Source organism: Rhinoderma darwinii, chromosome 2 (assembly GCF_050947455.1).
Source record: "Rhinoderma darwinii isolate aRhiDar2 chromosome 2, aRhiDar2.hap1, whole genome shotgun sequence".
NCBI lineage: Eukaryota > Metazoa > Chordata > Amphibia > Anura > Rhinodermatidae > Rhinoderma > Rhinoderma darwinii.
This window is the reverse complement of record NC_134688.1, coordinates 280,189,775-280,211,554: the sequence shown is the minus strand read 5'-3', so window position 1 is coordinate 280,211,554 and position 21,780 is coordinate 280,189,775. Positions and strand designations below refer to the sequence as shown.

At 38.8% G+C, this 21,780-nt stretch overlaps 1 protein-coding gene across 6 annotated transcripts in view; it reads right to left on the bottom strand.

The window, feature by feature from the left end:
- The window catches only part of PTPRU (protein tyrosine phosphatase receptor type U), a 142,204-nt gene that overhangs the window by 9,318 nt on the left and 111,106 nt on the right, over positions 1-21,780 (bottom strand). For all 6 annotated transcript variants that reach the window (XM_075853332.1, XM_075853334.1, XM_075853336.1 and 3 more), the window contains 9 exons: positions 21,404-21,440; positions 14,060-14,157; positions 11,577-11,693; positions 11,329-11,483; positions 11,114-11,249; positions 10,854-11,003; positions 10,393-10,569; positions 8,938-9,078; positions 8,114-8,239 (listed from right to left, as the gene is read on the bottom strand). In XM_075853332.1, coding sequence (XP_075709447.1) covers positions 8,114-8,239; positions 8,938-9,078; positions 10,393-10,569; positions 10,854-11,003; positions 11,114-11,249; positions 11,329-11,483; positions 11,577-11,693; positions 14,060-14,157; positions 21,404-21,440 — 1,137 coding nt within the window. The remainder of the gene's footprint in view (positions 1-8,113; positions 8,240-8,937; positions 9,079-10,392; positions 10,570-10,853; positions 11,004-11,113; positions 11,250-11,328; positions 11,484-11,576; positions 11,694-14,059; positions 14,158-21,403; positions 21,441-21,780) is intronic.

Sequence of the window (21,780 nt, the reverse complement as noted above, 5' to 3'; positions counted from 1 at the left end):
TACAATATTACCACCTGACATAGCATTAGTGAGGCCTCACCTAGAATATGCAGTTCAGTTCTGGGCTCCAGTTCATAGAAAGGATGCCCTGGAGTTGGAAAAATTACAAAGAAGAGCAACGAAGCTAATAAGGGGCATGGAGAATCTAAGTTATGAGGAAAGATTAAAAGAATTAAACCTATTTAGCCTTGAAAATAGATGAGTAAGGGGGTACATGATGAACTTCTAGAAATATATGAATGGTACATACAAAAAATATGGTGAAATCCTGTTCCATGTAAAATGCCCTCAAAAAACAAGGGCGCACTTCCTACATCTGGTGAAAAAAAAGGTTTAATCATCAGAGACGACAAGCCTTCTTTACTGTGAGAACTGTGAATCTATGGTATAGCCTACCACAGGAGCTGGGCACAGGCGGGACAGTAGATGGCTTTAAAAAAACGCCTGGATAATTTCCTAGAACTTAAAAGAATCAGCTCCTGTGTTGTAGACATTTTTCTCTTTCCTTTTCCCATTCCTTGGTTGAACTTGATGGACATGTGTTTTTTTCCAACCGTACTATATAACTATGTAACATGGAAACCATCAACACAGAGAATCGCTTATAATGCCAGATCTCACTACTGCTTTAAACACATAGATACCTGATTTTTAGTAACTCCAAACAATCAAACACTATACTCAAACTGGTTATTTAGGTGTCAATGGGCAGAGCTGCAGGGGGCATAAGACCGGTTTCACACAACGGTAATAAATCTACATTTTAGCAGTGATCTAAACTGGGTCCAGTAGAAACTCAGAGGTCTGGGTCTTATGAATGTTTTATGGCCTTAATGTGTGAAATTGACCTTAACTGGCTGTTAGATACTCAGTTAGACCCGCATCCACAACAGTAATATTGTACGTAGACTAGATTTATTGACAATTATGGATTGTTCAGGGCTTCCTACTTTCCTATGTCTATACTATAATTCTTGGCACTAGGCCTAAGATGTGTGTATAAACCCTCCGGTATGCATGTAGTCACTTGTTCTAAAAAAAAATGCTTGTGACCCAGTGAATTGTTTAGTAAACTATGGATTCTGAGTGTTGTGGATACTTTAACCCTAACGTTTCAACAGCATTAAGTACTCTAAGACAAGTTACTAGACAAAGATGACATTGAAGTAGTAGAGTAGTAACATGGAAAAACGATGTAAAATTATGACCATACAAACATGCTAGATTTAACAATTTGACACAATATTGGTGCACTGTACAAATAGAGCACCAGTCTCTCCCCAGTAAATATTTCCATATTCGACAGGGAATTCTTTCTGCTCATTTACATGTTTTTTCCTAGCTCACATTCTACCATCTGGCAATTTGTCCAAACTTTTGATCATATGCATATAAAGCCATTATAAAATGTTACACATAAGTCCCTGAAATTTGCACAATAATTTGTTAAATATGATAGAAATCGATAGAGTAGTAGCGTGAGAATTGCCTCAGGGATTACCACTAAAGGAAATATTTAATTATTTCAGAAGGGTTTTTTGGTGCCAATTTCCCTTTGTTGTATAAAAAGCAAATTTTCCATGTTCTCACGTCTTTATGGTGTACCCAATTAGGTTACAGATACCTGCTGATGGCATATTCTAAAAAAAAGTAAATGTATGTCTCCGATTTTACATTTGTCATGAATGGATTTGACGGTCATTAACCTAAATCTGATAATATTTTACCCCCTCTTGCACCCTATATAGCGTCTTAAGAAGGACCAGTCACCTTTCCTGACATGTCTTTTTTTAGTAGATGATTGTATTCACAAATAAATAACAATTCAGGACCATTTTTTTTTTTCAAACTCTACATTGTGCCAGTATTCTGTATTTTCTCCTAAAAATTTATGAATGAATAAATTGACAACTGGGTGTTACTAGTTGGACACGGTCCAATCCGTGCTGAGAATGTCAGACTGTATAGGGACAAACCCTTTTGACAAGCGGAATGGTAACACCCAGTTGCCAATTTATTCATAAATTTCCAGGAGAAATAAAAGAGGAATGTTACAAAGCTCCAAGAAAATATGTTGCAGAATTTTTATTTTATGGGAAATACAAGTATTTGCTAAAATAGACATGTCAGGAGAGGTGACAGGTCCTCTTTAATATATATTACCCCAATTCTATGCAAAATTATAGCCTAACAAATATAAACATGAAATATGATCCTGAAAGTGATAATTAAACTCCTACCACAGCCGACTTCTAAAGACGTTGTATCAAGAAAATAATCAGACTTGGCCTAAAGAAAATCAATGTAAAAATCGAACTTACATGTCAAACAGCAAAGTAGACAGATAAATGCAGAGAAAATCCGAAGTAACAACTACACTAACTGCATGCAAATTTCACTTAAGTGCTACACAAACATTTGCTGAAACTGTCAATCAGAAGTGTGCAAATTAATGGTTTTAGTACGAAAGACACTGTTATCAGAACAAGCTATCGTCCTAGTAAGATAAGATGTAAATATGCCATTATTTCTGCTTACTATTATATTACTTGGTAATATAGGTGTAATATTATAGGTGTAATATTATTTATTCATATGTCCAGTGAGGTTATAGGGCACAGTGCAAAGCTCTGTGTTATGAACACATTGAAATAAATGGTCCTCCGAATAAAGCTTACAGTTTAAGAAGTCTGCTGCCGAATAAGCCCTCGAAACATGACCTGCCAGCAAACAAGGAGTCGGCTAATTTAGTGGGAGATTTATTTTATATATACTGCGGTTTTATCTTAAAGGGATATTAACCACATCAAATGTATATCTGGAATACTGTCAAAAATAGAGAATTTTGTATTCACACATAAAAAGTTTCAGGTTATCCTTTTGCATGGCTTATGAGCAAGCCCAAGAGATGTGATCACCTCCTGTTTATACTCTTCTCCATATATTATTGACAGTATTGGTCAAAGCCATAATAATAATATTATGCATACTGACTGATACTAGGTTACATACCCACACTGTGTTTGTAAAATAATTATTAAGAGGGAAACAAATAAGATTACTTGTGGTTTAAACAGTTAATTTCTAAAATTTCTAATTTCAGATCATTTCTACATAGTCAGCTAATTCAAAGCTAAACAGCAATGATGTGAGATTTTCCTGGTTATATAAGAATCATATTATCTAGAAAAGGTTTTTACAAGGAGCATGAGTGGTTTCGATGTTTTTTTTTTCTTTGCTTTTAAACTTACATTTCTACCAATGTTCTGCCACGACCATAATGTACCTTCCATTCTAGACCAGGGCTCCTCAAACAGTGAAATGGGTCACTTATGAGAACTTCTGTTAAATCTGCCTTCCCTAAAAAATTATTTTATAATGTCATACCCATAATTTTTCTGAAAGTAGACACATGGCAAACTGTAAAAAAACCAAAACCTCAGTGCTGCTGTATCACTCCCCTGAGAGATCACTGTACAGGGGGAGGGATGATAGTAACAGACTGTGTTCTTTCTTCCTGCTGTGCCTTGCAGCTACCTGCCTCCCACCCCTCCCTTACAGACATACAGTGGTGGGACAAGCTGTCTTGGTGTCCAAGGCAGAGGTTTAAGAATGCACCCCACCATTCTTGATTCTGAAGCTTAGCACATTAGCTGTCAGATGGACAATCATTAATTTAACTGCTTAAGTGCTTGAGAAGTAAGATTCTGGGTTGTGATTTGGATGGCTGCCTGGGCGGATGCAAGTTTTTTAGCTCCTGAAAATCTGCCACAGAATCCTGGCATAATATCTGCCATCCTGTAATACAACCCTCTCCAAACCCACCAAACATCTTCCCTGCAGAGCCCTGTACCTGGGGATCAAGTAATCTCGGGTGTTTTGAGCTCTGTCGCAGAAATCTCGAACTTCTTGCATCTCCTGCCTCCCTTAAGCGGTCGCCATCTTGCTGCTGGCATGCAGCCTGCTTCATAGGCTGTGTGCTGCACTTAAGTGCCATATGGACCTGCACCTGGCTCCTGACCACCCCAAGTTCTTCTGGCACGGCTGCTGAGGTCGGGTACTGGTGTGGACTTTCTCTCCTAATGGGCCGAAATTGCCGCCATCTTGCCATTCGGTTGAGGCCTCCTTCTGCCTCTTTTCACTTTGCAAGCTCCATCCTTGTCTGGAATGTGAGTGTAAGCTAGCTGGCACACTCCAGCAGATACTGAGGGGGGTCTCTCCCCTTATAGAGTTCATATCTTCCTAGCCTCGGGGGGCATTTATATTTGATTTTCCATTCGGCTTTGTGGCCCTGCAAGCCAACTGGGCTCCTCTAAGCTCCTAAAAACCTCAAAGGGGGTGACCTTGCTTTAGCTGCCTTAGTGAGGGGTCCAAAATTGGTCCCTGTTTTCATTATCTTTCTGTGCCATTTACAGGGCCAGCCAACCCAACAACTAAGTGGAGCCTCTTCTGGTAATCCCCCACATAGATGTGTATCATTTTAGCCCTGGGGGACCAAAGGATGCATATTCTGAAAAGTACGCCTAGTCCCTGAGCCTAGCTAGTGGCTCTGGTGAAACCCCCCCCCCCCCTCTTAACCCGCGTTGAACAACTTCTGCTATCACTCCTACTACGTGGGGAATATGGTGGGTAAGGGGAATCGGAAAAAAACAAAAGAGTATTTAAAAATGACTGGCTCCCAAGCAGTTCTGGACTCCGGAAATGGCACCTCCATCGTCACCACCACCCAAAGATGATCAAGAGTTGGGTCCCCCTGTTTTATTATCCCAAGTGTGCACTAACGCTGCCAAACGCTTCGAACAGTTCTCCATTACCCAATATCCGGAAAGAGGCTCATCACATATCCCCTGTGTCCTTTTTTTAATGGCTCCCCCAGCCTTTCCCCTCCTAAAACTCCACAGCGCTTCCCTACACCCACTTCTCAGATTGATAGAAAATTCTTAGAAATCCTTTTGGCTAACAGCACCTGCTAATCTACTCTAATGATTAAAATGACCTGAAAAAACTCAGTGACCGAACCACTGATATAGAGAGACGCATCTCAGAGTTGAAGGATGCTCACAGGTCTCTGTCTGCACAAATTGTTACCCTGCAACGTCAAATGACGGCCTCCATTGACAGAGTCAACGATTTTTGAAATCGACTAAGGAGAAATTATATATGTGTGGTAGGCCTTTCGGTGAAAGTATAGGGCAATAACGCCATTGCCTTTATGTAATCCTGGCTTAAAAATCTACTGGATGCATCCACTTTCTCCACATTCTTTGCAATTGAAAGGGCTCACTAGGGTCCCCTCCCAAACCTCTCCTTGCAAAGCTGCTGCATTTTCGGGCCAAGACGCCATTCTCCAATTGGTGATATCCAAGAGTGAAATACTCTACAATAATTTTAAAGTATTTTTTTTCCAGTGCGAACACAGCGGGCCGAATTCACCGTTTTATCAAACCAAGCTCCGGGAAAAAGGCTATATCTACGCTATGATTTACCCTGCCAAACTAAGAATTGTGAACGTCTCTACTGTGCGCTTCTTCAGTTCTCCGGCCAAGGCACTGGCTTGGACTGAGACTGCTCCTCCTATGCCACCACAGAACAGTCCTCCACGGGCTCCCTCACATTTTTAATCGATATTGCATTCATCTATTTGGTGGGATCCCTGCAGAGCTCTTACAGTGCGCTTTGTTTATTCTCGTATAAGTGTATACCGCCTCAATAGTAATACTCTGCTATTTTTTGTATATTTGGTTTATACTTGGTTATCTGAGTGTTGGTTGCATCTTCTTCCCTTCTCCTCCCGCCCTTAGTAGTCTCTGGCTGTGGCACTATGTTTTAAACCGCCTTTATGAAGCCCCTTAATATAGTCAGTTGGATTGTCTGGGGACACCATTTTTAAATGGGCCTTAGTTTTGGACATTTGGAGAAAACACTCACCACATATTATATGTCTGCAAGAAACCCACTTAATGGGTCAGAGAATCCTTGCTCTGAAATGGGCCTTGGTTGCGAAAGGTGTTCATGCTACCTACTCTAGTTACTCAAGGGGCATCTCTGTTTTGGTTACTAAGGAGCTTCTGCTGGTGATTACAGAAGTGGCTTGTGATCACTTTGGTCGTTACATTATTTTACATTGTCGCTCAATAATTTCTCCTTTATGATCGTAAAAATGTATGTGCTCCTCCATTTGATCCAGCCCTCCTTGAGCATGTATCTCAAAAACGGTCTACTTTTCAAAACAGCCCCATAGTCTGCCTGGGAGGCTTTCACTATGTTCTCAATGCCTTTATGGACCGCAAATGGTGGTCCGGACCTCGCCTCGCTTCGCCTCAACACCTGGTGCCCAGCCCTACGATTAAATTATATTTGGAGGTGGAAATTCCCAGATGGGCAGGTGTACTTATATTACTTGACGACACATAAATCATTTGACCTTTCCTGACTTGCTCCTACCAGTGTTAAATTTCAACAATATTCTTAGGGGTATATAAGATCAATCTCAGCTGGACCCTCGCTAAGTCCCATATACAGTGTATAAGCACCAATTCCCGGTAGTATATACTGTAAAGCACTCTGCATATGTGGAGTACTGAGCCCATTATTTTGACCTTTGTGTCGCTTTTGTAAGATGGGATGTCTATAAGGCCACAATCGGGTGCATTTATTGCTGGGGTGGAAAACCACAGATGGCAGTTTAAAGACAAAGAATTGCAATTGATATCTGAGGCACAAAAGGCAGAGTAGTCGGACATTGTAGATCTCCACGTTGCTCAATAAACGCCACTAGGTGCATGCGCAAAGAGAACTTTTATCTAAGGATGCTGCTATTTTTGAGATAGGGGATAAGAATGGTAGGCTCCTGGCATATTTGGATCACGTGGAGCGCCCAGGCACTTCGATCTCCTGTGTGGTTGATAGTCAGGGAGTCCAGTACACAAATAACTAGATGCCTCGACTACTAAAAACTACGTAGATGTAGCCGCCCAATCTCTGTCTTCAAGTAACATCACTGATGACTTAGTGAGGGATTAGTAGAAGGTTAATTGTGATATGAGTAAACCTTGGTTACTGGTACTGTTCGAGGCAGCATACGACCAGGGTTCCTCGCCTAAATCTATGTGGGAGTAATATTGAAGGCAGGGAAGGACCCTCTAACCCCTCATTCTTACCAGTCAATATCACTTCTAAATTTGGACATTAAAATTCTAGCCACACAGCTAAACATTATTTTGTCCCCTAGACACCCTGACTAGACAGGCTTTATGCCAGGAAATGAGACAGACACTAATATTCAACGTCTTTACCCTAACATTGCGGCAAACCCTTCCCTGGTTTTGTGCTGTCCTTGGATACATGTAAAGCTTTCGACTCAATTCTTTCGACTTGAATGCCATTATCTCTGGAAATTTCTGTCTACATGAACAATGGCCCCGATTCCAAAGGTACATTTACTCTATATGTCTCCCAAGGCTTGGATTAGGATAAATCTTGATGTTTTAAGTTAGGAAGATCAAGGCAAGAGTGTTCCCTATCCCCACTCCTACGGGAGGATGCTATTGAGCCTCTGGCACTGGCAATTCGCCAGTCCTCCTATATTCAGGGTATTCCTGGGGTTTCACTGATTGAGAAAGTTTCCATCTTTTTCTTGGTTGTTTAGAAATGAATATATTTGCACACATGCATTCTCCTGAATTTTAGGTCTCTGCTCATGAATATTCATTTGGGGTCCAGCCACTCTTCAGACTATTACGCATAATTTAGTAGCCTCCTCTTTCATGCTGACAGGTGACTGACCCGTCATGAAACATCACATACACTACTGTGCAACAATAAATGTGGTTGGTCAAAGTCCTCAATCAACAAGTTTTCAAGCCCCACAATATGAACTTATTCAGAAATAGGCGCAACACCCCTTAGATGCATTGGCTTGTGTTAATACAGCATTACTCTTTCTTAAACGTATTGCAGGAAATAGATCGTGCTCTCTGTAAATAGTAGTTTTTTCACCGAAAGTGGTCGGGTAGCTGATCTACAGCTAGCTATCATATACTTATTTTCATAAAGAAATAACAATATTGTAGAGGTCCCTTACCAAGATTCTCAAATGTGCTGAGTAACTCACCCTTGTGATGTTTTGTACTCGGAACAGACGGGTCACTACATCTTCATCCACAGACCCAGACACAAACTGAACTTCCATTGGTCCATATCTGGATATACCATTGTCTGGCCAGTACTGTAAACAGGGCTAGTTTTTAGGATATAGAACAGAGGAATTCCTAAATAAGAACCTTAAATTGATCCTGATTTAAAACGTATGTGTAGCTCTGTGGATGTCAGTGGCTGGTGATGCAGATTTTGTACATTGGAGATGACTGTTGTCGTAAACTACAGTATCATGGAACACAGCTTTTTTTAGTTATAAAAAAAGGTTTAAAAACAAAAGGTTTATGGGTTGCTTTGGGCAACACTGATAACAAAAAAGTTTGTGTGCCTCACTGTGACTATATTAAACCCATAATTGGGTTATATTCTAGCAATAAAAGAAAATTCTACTTTAAAATAAATAAATAAAGTAAGGTGATTATTAAGTGAATTTAAGACATCATTTTAAAAATAAACAACATAAATATACAAATATATTTCAATATGTGTTTCAACGTGGAATTTTCCTTTAACCTCTGCTTCCCAGTAACCGATATACCACTTGGTCACAAGGGTAGGACAAAGTATGTCACAGGTGCCAGAGACAGTGTACTGTATTACAATATATACTACTGGCATGCCCATGCTTGAGCCAATACAGCTGCAACACTATAACCAATCTTCCTTTGTCACAACTAGTTTTAATTTGCAAACTCTGTTCATTTGAGCAAAAGTAATATATAGGTTACATGCAAACCGTTACATATTAGTCATTTGGTAAAATAGATTGTTTTCTCTCACCCAGGCAGAATTTGATTGGTTTAGCTGATTCAACATAACAATGCTACTGCAACCGTAGTCATATACCAGCCTCCAGAAGTCAGTAATTGTGTTCTGCAGTGGGTGTACTGTGACAATGACATGTGAACTTCTTTTGTAACTCTGAAAAACAGCAAAATACAATTCTAAATCGTTGTGTAGGATATATTGCTATAAAAATTGATCTTTTTGTCAAATGAAAAATTTGGTTTCCATTCTGGTGGTGGTTCATGAAATCACTTTGCCATGCCAGTACAGACAGATGTTTGTTACCACTTTCCCTCATGCAATACCACTGAGAAACTAGAATTCTATTGGCTGTTTTATCTTCTCCTTAAATAGATAATTCAATGAGTAACACTAGGAGACTTAAAATGTAAGTAGGAAAGCTAAAAAAACAAAACTCATCTGTTTCATTCCCCGATGATAGAGTACCGCCGCACTGTTTGTCCCTGCTGGTGTTTGTTGACGTCCTGCAGTGATAACGTGCCATTCATGCACGACTACTGCAGCCAAACAGTGGCCTCCGTGGTCTCATGCCACATCACCACTGAGGCCAGTGTCTGGCTGCAGCGATCATGAACATGAATGGAACATCATGACTGCAAAAAAGTTAGCACAGACCAGCAGGGACCACCACAGCAGAGGAGCTGAATCACTGAGGATAGAACAGGTGAGTTTATTTTTTCTTTTATACACTAATTTATAAAAACCCCTTTAAGATAATAAATATAAGCACAGTAACATTTCGTGCAGTGATGTGTATATATATATATATATATATATATATATATATATATAGATATATACACGCATACATACACACACACACACACAAGAAAAAAACAACCAATAACAATACAAATGAATACAAAAAGCAAAATGTTATCTACAGTAACTCTTGCTCGAGAAAGAAAGTATTCACAGCAAACAAGCAATGACCGCTTTTTCCTAGAGCATTCTTTTTCGGAAGGTGGATTCAGAAGCAACCTGCAGAGCCATATTTCATGTTTTTAATTTTCCGTCTAGCCTTTTCAGTACAACTTTATGAATACTGTTCCATCAAGCTCAACCATAAACTATCTATACACTTTAGAGAAAGCAATAGAATTCATATTTCTGACTCATCAGAAAAGAGGTGAAATCTTGGATAACCTTATGGTGAAAAATGTACCTGTGGACAAGACTCTTTTCCCCAAATTATTGTATAGGTGACTTATATTTTTGCAAAGTGTACTGTTCAAAAAAGAGAAAACACCTAAATCTTTAAATATATTCATTTTTTCTTCTCTATGAAACCTATTACAAGAAAGTACTTAAGAACACTCAACACTAAAAGACTACTTGTGCCAAAAAACTCAATTGCATATAGCACTAGGCAAAAAACAAATATCAGAATTTCAAGCCTATACATGGAGATTAAGGTCAGTAGCTCACATCAGTTAGGGCAGCATTAATGTAATTGCTGGTATCCTCTCCATGTGCAGAGAGTAACAAAGGCAGAGAACGATCAGGGGGCAACACATCCATACTTCGGTTCTTGTCGCGGTTGTGCGGTAACAAAGCGACGCTGCACTCCTCTACACCAAGTTGTGCTGTCACTGAATTTAGCGTCTGTAGAAAGAACAGAGTAGTTTGCAAGTAAAATAAACTGTAAATATAATTAATATTATGTAGTATTAAAAGGGGTTGTCTGCTTTTGACAAATTCTGCTTGTGAAAAGGGTTCAGAATTATTATTTCATGGGGAATACAAGTATTTACGTTTCAGAAAAGGTGACAGGTACACTTTAAATCAGAATTCCCTACTAAGTTATATGAAAATGGGTTTTCTAAACTGGACAACCTCTTTACAATTATGATTGTTCAATACTCATTGTGCTATATATGCAGTGGTACCTGGAATTCATCTCTCAGGTGTGTCGAGTTGCTCTGCGTATCTATCTGTAGCATTTCCTTGTACGTCTGCCTGAAGTCACATGCAGGTATAGCTGTATCCCCACAAAGGCAAGCCTCAAGGATGGCATCATGGATAAAAACATATTGCTCCTGAAGAAATTAGGATAAACTTAATAAATCAATGTATCAAAAACTGCCAGGCCATCTCAATATTATCTTCTCCATGGAAATTCCTAAATTTCCTTTGCAAAACATCTTACCTGTGTCTGCACCATGTTGATGCGACGAGAGCACAGTGTTTTGACACAATTGTAAATATCAACAACTCCCTCACACTCAGCCATGTCCAGCATCACATCCAAGACAATGTAGCATCCAGTCCTGCCAGCTCCAGAGCTATTAAAAAGACACAAGGTTAACTACGCACAAACATAAAAAAACATAAGAGAACAAAAAGACAATTGGTGTTACCGACCTGCAATGAACTACAACAGGGCCAGCATCAGGTGGTGTAGAAGACTTAACTCTACGAATAAAAGCAAGCAGTCCTGTAGCATGGAAGGGTACTCCATGTTCAGGCCATGAAAGGAAGTGAAATTGCTTTACTTCATGTCTGGCAGTGTAACCCCGCTAGAAAAAAAAGTTTTTTTTTTTAAATTTAGTTAAATAAAAATAAGGACGTTTTTAATCTACTTGGCACACATAAGCAATTTTGTCACTTACCCGCTCCATAGCAAGTGTCCTAACTGTATATTCTGCCAGGGTTTCTGTATTAAGTAAGGTGATGCGAATATCCCCATATGTTTCTGTAGTATCTGGCCAGTACTTGCTACATTTGACCTGTGCAGAGGGTGATAAAATCAACTTCAGGCAAATGCTGTAATGGAGCATATAGTGTCCCAAAAATGAAGAAAAATAACCAACTTCCCCATATCACGGAAAGAGGATTCCAGCAGTGTGGCTTTTCCCATACTACCATACTATATTATGTTTGAATATTTGAGGGAACAGTGAGAGTGGGACAACAGTATGCATCAATTACCCTTTTCTATGCAACAAAAAAAAAAAATTTACAATATAATATAATTGCGCAGTGGTCCAAAGTCCTGTTTTCAGGTGAAAGCAAATTTTGCATTTCATTTTGAAATAAGGTTCCTGAAGGAAGAGTGGAGAGGCATCAATCCAAGTTGCTCGCGGTCCAGTGTGTAGTTTCCACAGTCAGTGATGGTTTGGGGGCCATGTCATCTGCTGATGTTTGTCCACTGTGTTATATCAAGTCCAGAGTCAATGCAGCCGTCTACCAGGAAATTTTCGAGCACTTCATGCTTCATTTCCAGCAGGACTTGGCACCTGCCCACACTGCCAAAAGTTCCAATACCTGGTTTAATAACCACAGTATCACTCTGCTTGATTGGCCAGCAAACTCGCCCGACCTAAACCCCATAGAGAATCCATGGGGTATTGTCAAGAGGAAGATGAGACACCAGACCCAACAATGCAGACGAGCTGAAGGCCGCTATCAAAGCAACCTGGGCTTCCATAACACCTCAGCAGTGCCACAGGCTGATCGCCTCCATGCCACGCCGCATTGATGCAGTAAATCATGCAAAAGGAGCCCCGACTAAGTATTGAGGGCATATACTGTACATACTTTTCAGTAGGCCAACATTTCGGTATTAAAAATAATTTTTTAGATTGGGCTTATATAATATTCTCATTTTCTGAGACACTAAATTTTGGGTTTTCATTAACTGTTAGCCATAATCATCAACATTAAAAGAAAAAATTGCTGGAAATAGATCACTCTGCGTGTAATGAATCTATAGAATATGAGTTTCACTTTTTGAATTGAATTACTGAAATAAATTAACTTTTTGATGATATTCTAATTCATTGAGAAGGACTAGTATGTATATATATATATATATATATATATATATATATATACACACATACTGTGTATATATATATATATATATATATATATATATCTCAATATACTGCGATAGATAGACAGATAGATAGATGGGAATAATAGACAAAATGTCTATTTTTAGCCTTTTTCAGGGTGGTTAGAATGAAAATAATGTACCTAGAATTGAGAATATTTTTCTTTGGGAAGGTGATAAATTGGATAAGAAAAATGCTTAGTAGGTACATGGTGACCATCCAGAATGGGACTGCACTTTGTGAAGTGTGTTAATCCCACGACTGTGTGATGGATGCAATACAAGACACACAGTGATAAAGAGAGTAAACTAATTACAATGCGTTCACGTCAGCACTGTATGGTAGGGTGCTGAAGGAAGAGCGCTAATGAGCAGGGAAAATTAGACCAGCGGAGACCAAACAAAATCATTACAGTTAATGGAGATTTACGGGAAAACACAATTTAAAAAATGATCTGATGTTAGGAACATTGTTCTTAATTACCAGTCAGAGCAACACAGCGACAATACTAATCATATTAGCCGAGAACAATCCAGTACACAGCAATAACTGCTGTTTTTCCCGACAACTTCACACATATCTATGACACAACCCGGATTCATAGGAAAAAAAATACATTAGAACTACCAAACATCTGCTCTGTTTTGCTGTTCTCTATTTGCCTATAGTATCGCTCCATTCATAATCTGCATTTTTTTTAAAAATTTTTTATAACATATCCCTATAGCTGCAGAGCAGACACAATATGCATTCGAGAAATGAGCTTATTCAATGTTCTGAAATTCTCCCTACTCAGCTGGAAAAGATTAAACACAGATCTATATGCTTTTCCATCAAAGGGTTTAATCCTTTCTCTGCTAGCTAATATGGACAGCATAAATTAAAAGAAAGAGAACTTATTGGCTGAAATAATGCATGTATGGGCCCTAATAGACAACTGACTGGTCACAAGATGTGGGTTAGGAAGGAATTTGAATGCTGTCAGATTTATATGCATGTGGTCGTCATATAACTAAGTTAATAGACACTCTGCTCTACTAGTGTGTGGCTTGATCACTCACCGGTGACTATAGAGGTTATACACTTTATATTTAAGACCGCCATAATGTGTACATTATCCAATCATACTAATAGACCATGAACATGCCAGGAACGATCCAGATGATCAACCCAAGTGTCCAATCTGTCTACTATCATTCTGGTAAAGACATGCAACATAATTCCAGCACACGTGGCTAGCATATAAAAGCACTTACCCTTCCAACTTCTACTAGTTTGGTAATCATCACTATACTTGAGCAGTGTTCTTGCCAAACCATCCTCCAGAAGTCATAGATCATATCCTGTTTTGGACCTGTAGTGGGCCAGTTATTGGGACAAAAACGTATGCATTACTAGAAATGTCGATTTACATTTTACCGTTGTGTTCTGTAAAGCCTAACGCCAATCAAAAACTGAGAACTCAAGCTTGAATGTAGTTAAGAAGCATCGTACAAATGTTTTTAAGTCATATTCAGATGCGCAGAAAGCTGAGACTGATGCTGCTATATGCAGGGTCCTTGTACGGGAGAGCTAGCCTAGTTGTCTCTGTACGTGAAGAACTGACTTATTAGAAACAAAGCAGTCACTGGTAATTTTTGTTTTTTTAATGGTTAACAAAAAGGGGCCTCTACAAAGTCAAGAAGTTAAAAGTAGATAATTTATGATCCTCCAGAGCTACTGGAGGGTATTGTTATCCAGGAAGAAAAAACATTTATTTACTCCATGTCACATGAAAGAGCTTCTATGCCAAGCCCCTAAAAACAGCAGATCTCAGCTTCCTGGACCCTGTAAGAGTGAGTGAGGTACCAGGAGGAGGATGGGGGTAGAGAACCACATCACTGCATACAGCATATTTTGCATAAACAATATAAACATGAAGAAGACGCACATACTGTAGGTGCAAATATCATTAATATGTGCTGGAAAAAAAAACAACTATGATTTTGTAGGACTTTGTATGCTTAGATCAAACCTGTAGCAACCATGTAAGCAACCTACAAGGTAGAATTTAAAATAATTGCTGAATTACCTAGAACATAGACTTTTCATGGATTAAAAACAACACAAAACGAAGCTTAGAAAATATTATTTACATAATACTCGAAGTTGAGGCGGAGGCCAATAAATATGGCTGATCACATTTTTATCATTCTTTTCCATTACAATATTTAAAAACTTGTTTGCAAATTATAATAAAAAGATACAAATGATCATATTTGCTCCTGTTAAATCAGGAATTTTTGAGTGTTATTAGTGTAATGTCCTTAGTGCCCAGCGTCCTGAGACAGCAACTATATAAAGATATTAATGCGGCAATTAACCCCTTCAGGATTGAGTCTGTTTTGGCCTTGAGGACGATGCAGATTTTTTCAAATCTGACGTGTCACTTTATGTGGCAATAACATTGGAATGCTTTTACCTATCCAAGCGATTCTGAGATTGTGTTCTCGTGACACATTGTACTATGTTAGTGGGATAATTTGGTCGATAAATTAATTATTTGTAAAAAACACCAACATTTTTAGAAAATTTGCAAAAATTTGCATTTTTCTAAATTTTAATGTATCTGCTTGTAAAACAAATAGTAATACCACACAAAATAGTTACCAGTTAACATTTACCTTATGTCCACTATTTTTTAGGGACTAGTTCAGTTCTACATACATACAATTTTTTCTGCTACGCAGAACGTTTTGCCAGAGAAACGCAACTCAATATTTATTGCCCAGATTCTGCAGTTGTTAGAAATACCCCACATGTGGCTCTAGTGTCCTAATGGACTGAAACACAGGCCTCACAAGCAAAGGAGCACAGTGGATTTTGAGGTCTTGTGGTGCCAAAACAGTGAAAAAAAACCAAAAGTGACCCCGTTTTGGAAACTACAGCCCTCAAGGAATTTATCTAGGGGTATAGTTAGCATCATGACCCCACAGGTCTGTGGGGTCTGTGAAAATTAAAATCTTTTTTTCTGAAAAAACATAGAAGTTTTACATTTTTACAAGGAATAAAGGGGAAAAAGAACCCCAACATTTGTAAAGTAATTTCTCTTGATTACGACAATACCCCATAAGTGATAATAAACTGTTGTTTGGACTCACTCCAGGGCTTAGAAGGGAAGGAGCACTATTTGGCTTTTGAAGCTCAAATTTAGCTGGAATGGTTTTCAGGGGTCATGTCTTATTTGCAAAGCCCTTGAAAGTCTGAAACAGTGGAAACACCCCAAAAGTGACCCCCATTTGGGAAACTACACCCCTTAAGGAATCTATCTAGGGGTATAGTGAGCATTTAGAGCCCACAGGTCTTTTGAAGGATGTATTAGAATTAGGCCGTGAAAATGAATATCAACATTTTTTCTACAAAAATGTTAAATTTTTTCATTTTCACAAAGGATAAAGGAGGAAAAATCACCTCAACATTTGTAAAGCAACTTCTCCCGAGTACGGCAATACCCCACATTTGGTCATAAATGCTTTTTCATTAGAAATGAAGTAACCCTTTCAGGACTGATCCATTTTTTGCTTTTTTATTTTCGTTTTTCCCTCCCCGCTTTCCAAGAGCCATAACGTTTTATTTTTTCGTCAATAGAGTGGTGTGAGGGCTTATTTTCTGTGTTAGGAGTTGTAGTTTCAATTGACACCATTTAAAGTACCATATAATGTACTGAGAAACTGAAAAAAATCTTCTTTGCAGGCTGAAATTGGAAAAAACTGCGATTCCTCCATTGTTTTTTGGGGTTTTGTTTTTACGTCATTCACTGTGCGGAAAAACGAAAACTTTAATTTTTTCTGCGACTCAATACGATTACGGTGATACCAAATTTATATCGTTTTTTAAAATATTTTACTACATTTACAAAGTAAAATCTATTTGTTAAATAAAAAAAATGTTTTGTTTCACCACATTCCGAGAGCCATAACTTTTTTTATTCAATTGGTCGATTGAGCAGTGTGAGGGCTTAATTTTTGCGGGAATGTAGTTTTTATTGGTGCCATTTTTTGGTACATACAACATTTTGATCACTTTTTATTACTTCTTTTTAGGGCAAAGGTGACCAAAAAACAGCGATTTTGGAGTTTTAAATTCTTTATTTTTTACTTTAGAGGAAAAATTGGAATTTTTTTATTTTTGGACTTTAGATATTTAATTTCTTTCACTAACAATAACTTTATTAACTGTTTTTTTTTTACACATTTTATTAGTCCCCCTAGGGGACTTGAACCAGCAATCATTAGATCATTACTAATGTATTGCAATATATTGTCATTTTTACAGGCTCCTGTTGCAGTTACGATCGCTGTTCGTGTCCTTTGGTCCCGGGTATCAGCTATAATACACAGCTGACACCCGCAGCACCGCTCCATGCATCACCCCCCCCCCCGCACCACGACATGCTATTAAGTTGTGGTGCGCGAAGGGGTTAATGCGCAGCGGATGGTGCAAAGTGAAAATGATCATTTTCCACTGATATGCTATTTTAGTGCACAATATGTTGTGCCCAGGTTGAAGACAAATACCTCATAAAATGTTAAGCGGGTTCTCCCAGGTATGGCAATCCCATATATGTGGACGTAAACTGCTGTTTGGACACGCTAGGGCTCAGAAGAGAGGGGGCGCCACTTGGCTTTTGGAGCGCAGATTTTGCTTGGTAATAGTTCTATTTGAGGTTTTACTGGTGTTTCAGTTTATAATGTGGGGGCATATGTAATCTGTTCGAAGTACATCAGGGCATAATAAGAGGGTATAATAATGCAGGAAATAAATAATAATCTGCAAATGTGTGCCCAGTGTCGCATTGATAAATGGCGCCCAATCTTATCTGCTTTTGGAACGCTCTGCACATTTTTGCATTGCTATATTCTGAGAGCCAGAACTTTCCTATGTTTTCTAACGGAGCTGTGTGAGGCCTTAAATTGCGGGACAATCTGTAGTTTTCATTGGTACCCATTTGGGATACATGCCACTTTTGGATCACTTTTTATTCCATTTTTTGGCAAGCAAGGTGACCAAAAACCATCAATTCTGCAATGTTTTTAATTCTTTATTTTACGGCGGTCACCGTGGGATATAAATGACAATTTTACTTTATGCTGCAGGTCGATACGATTACAATGATACCATATGTATATAATTTTATTTTTATGTTTTGCAGCGCAATAAAATCACTTTTTTATAAAAATTATTAATTTTTTGTGTCACCATATTCTGAGAGCCATAACTTTTTAATTTTTCAGTCAAAAAAGCTGTGTAAGGGCTTGTATTTTGCGGGACGGGTTGTAGTTTATATTGGTACTATTTTCGGGTACATGCAACTTTTTGATCACTTATATTCTATATTTTGGGAGGGGTGGTGACCAAAAAAATAGGTATTCTAGCATTGATTTTTACTTTTTTTTTTTTGCGCTGTTCACCGTGTGGGAAAAATAATATTATAGTTTTATAGTTTGGGTCGTTATGAATGCGGTGATACCAAACTTGTATACTTTTTTAACGTTTTAATTCTTTTCCTTTAATAAAAGTCTTATTATAGGAAAAGAAGCATTTTTTTGTTTTTGTAACTTATAACTTTTATTTTTACACTTTTTTAAAATATTTTTATTAACTTTTTTAAACTTTTATTTTTTGTCCCACTAGGGGACTTGAAAACTTGCAGCTCTGATTGCTGCTAGAATACATTACACTACCTGTGTAGTGTAATATATTCTAACTGTCAGTGTGACACCGACAGTGACGTCATAGGAAGCCTATGAGGACCAGCCGGAGGCTGGACCTGATAGGCTTCCGTACATGGCACACCCGAAGGCCATTGTTCGGCCTCCAGTTGCCATGCCCCTGAAATCGAAATGTGGGGGCTGCCGATGTGGTACAAACCCTCTAAATGTGGCGATCGGAATCGGTCGCCACAATCAGCGACAATGGGCTGCTGATCGGCAACAGGGAGAGCAGGGCAGACACCCTGCACAGATAACCGCCGCTGCGGTGCAGCGCCACGCAGTGGTTAACTGTTAAACTCTGAACGTAACTGCACGTCAAGGTGTGCTAACTGACAGTAACGTCAAGGTGCGGGAAAGGGTTAAATTGTTTATTAAAACATATTTATAACCTGCAAGATTGGTGACTGCATGTGGAAAAATAATAATGGATTAGTTTAAACAGATCCTGGATGATAATATTGAAGGGGTAATCCCCCCAAACATCATCTAATATGTAATAGGGAGATTAATGTGATGGTGCTCCGAACCGCAATGATCTACACAATTATAGAGTACTCAAATTCCTTCACTATTACTCAGAGATTTTGTTTGGAAAACCTGGGCTCTACCCATAAGGTTTTCTGACATATATATATGGCACGTCAAATGATGATTTTTGGCTAGATTTCCACCTTCTCTACATACTATTAACCTTAAAGGGGTTTTCCAGAACCAATAAATCCTCTTCTGCATAACTAAACATGTACAACCAAATATTTTTTCAATGTACTTGTGTTTCGTCAATGTTCATAGTGGTATATTTCTTCTTTGGTTACGTGACGCCTCGCTAACCCAAAATCCGAACTTCCTTTACAGCCACGTGCATGCTGTAACTTCCTGTTTCCGGCTATCAGAATGTACAGTTATGTCATAAATGACGTGAGTGTACTCACTGCTAAGGGGTGTTAGAATCTACTCTTACTCCGCCTTCCGATTCCGAGATAGATGAAGGAGAAATTTTGCGAGAATCGCTTGGAATAATGGGAAACAGACGTTCACAACAAAAGAGCGAGGTAAACAAACTGAATAATACACGCAGGGAGCATATAATGAAGGAAATGAGCCTTAAAAACAAGTGGGGAACATAGTCTGAACATAGGTAACAGATATTAAGGTATATAAAATTACAAAAACGATGTTGGAAAACCCCTTTAAGGGCCAGCCTATTTTGGGCCTTAAGAAACAAGCATTGTTTTTCATTTTTTCATTGCATTAGAAGAGTCATAACTTTTTTTGTTTATGGTCGATGTAGCTGCATGAGGGCTTGCTCTCTGCGAGACCGGTTGTATTTTTATGGCACCACTTGGGGGGTATATTTAATTTATTGTTTAGCTTTTATTAATATTTTTTTTGGTGGATTGGAAATAAAACCTGCAATTCCACCATTGTTTTTTGCATTTCTTGTCCCCTCTGTTAACTGTGCAGTAAAAATAACAAGTTAACTTTATCCTACAGTATGGTACAAATATGGCAATCTCAAAAGTATCTTTATTTCATGGCCTCATAGGCAGTTGCTTATGGCCATCCCGGGGTCCCGGCTGCAATGGTAACCCGTCGCATCAAGATTGCATTGCGGGGCACCGGTGACTCAAAGAGGGAGCCCCCTTTCTCTATCAAACACCTTAGATGTTGCAGTCACTATTGAAGGTGGGATCTAAGGGGTTACACGGCTGGGATCAGTGGTTGCTCTTATCTCAGCGATACAGTGGAAATCCTGCTGTCAATCACTGCCAGTCTTCTGCGGTGATCGTATGGGCAAAGCTACGATTCACGATGACATAACTGTACGTCATGGTGCCTCAATGTTAAGGCAATCCATGACGTATAGTTAGGTTTGTTGCATTAAGGGGTTAACATTAAACTGAACAAAGGCTGAATTGACAACACTTTTTCAACTCTAAACATAGTAAGGATGTGCAACACTGAAATTTCTTTTGTACCTCTCAAAATAATGCTTGTCTTTAGTTTTAAAAAAAACAAAACAAAAAAAAACAAACAAATGAAATGGTTCCAAGGTCACACTTGGGTTCCTTGGGTCCACTAGAGAAAAGGATTTCCACCCTCCATCTAAACAAACCATGTACACAGCCCCTTTTTATTTAATTGGTTGTTATCATTGCACACACAGGACATTTCATCAATAATGTTAAATAGGATATTTGTGAATAATTCCATTAGAAATAGACCCTAGTGGCAATTACGGACCCGCCCGGTTCTATGGGCCGTGGACACCTTTCCGCAGCGCTACGAAAAGGTGTCCGTGCCGTAGAACCATGCCGGGACATATGGAGAATGTCCTACTTTTCGGATTTTGCGGGCCGTGCTCCTATTCTTTCTATGGGAGCACGGCACGAAAATGCGGAGCGCGCCCCGCGGGCGTCAGTGGCCGACCGTGCCCGCAATCGCGGGCTGTGTTTACGGGCACGGCCCTGTGCATGAGGCCTTATGCTGGATCTCTGGTTTTCATTCATGTGTCAGATGATCCTCTGATACACTGGTTTGTCAGTCGGACCCTGAAGGATCCTAATAATTTCTATGAGTATTTCTATGTAGCATTTAGATTAATTCAGTAGTTGTTGTTTTGCGGACCAAAAGTCCTGTAAATTCAGGCAATCCAAAAAAGCTGACTGAAAAAACGAATAATATAATTTTATGCCGTAGTTGTACAGTTTGGATTAAATAAAAGGCAAAAAACAAGGCGTGAACCTAGCCTTACTGAGGAATCTTTCATTTTTTTTATTTTCTCTGAGTAAATGACAGGGTAAATGAGAACAAGTGATATTGTGCTGTTGTCAGTGACCAGCTCACCTTGTGTAGCAATGAAGTGGTTCGATCTATGATAACCCTACAAATAAAAATAAAAATGTAAACATATTGTTAGCTATATCCCATGTTTAACAATCCCATCATGCATTTTGACAAGCACTGTAATCCACAGAGGAGAAGGGACAAAGGATTAGGGAAGACAGACAAATGATGAGTGCATCAATTAACCCTTAAATCATCAACCTTCAAAAGGACATAACACATTCCAGAAACGAGACTAAAGAAAATAGTGTAAGAAGTGAGGAAATTATGAGTGAAATGAAAAGCGGGTTGGGAACCATTCCCGAGAGAAATTTTCTCAAGAGGAGCTCCTTGAGTTTCAAGGCAGTAACTGAAAAATCTAATATTATTAAGCTAAA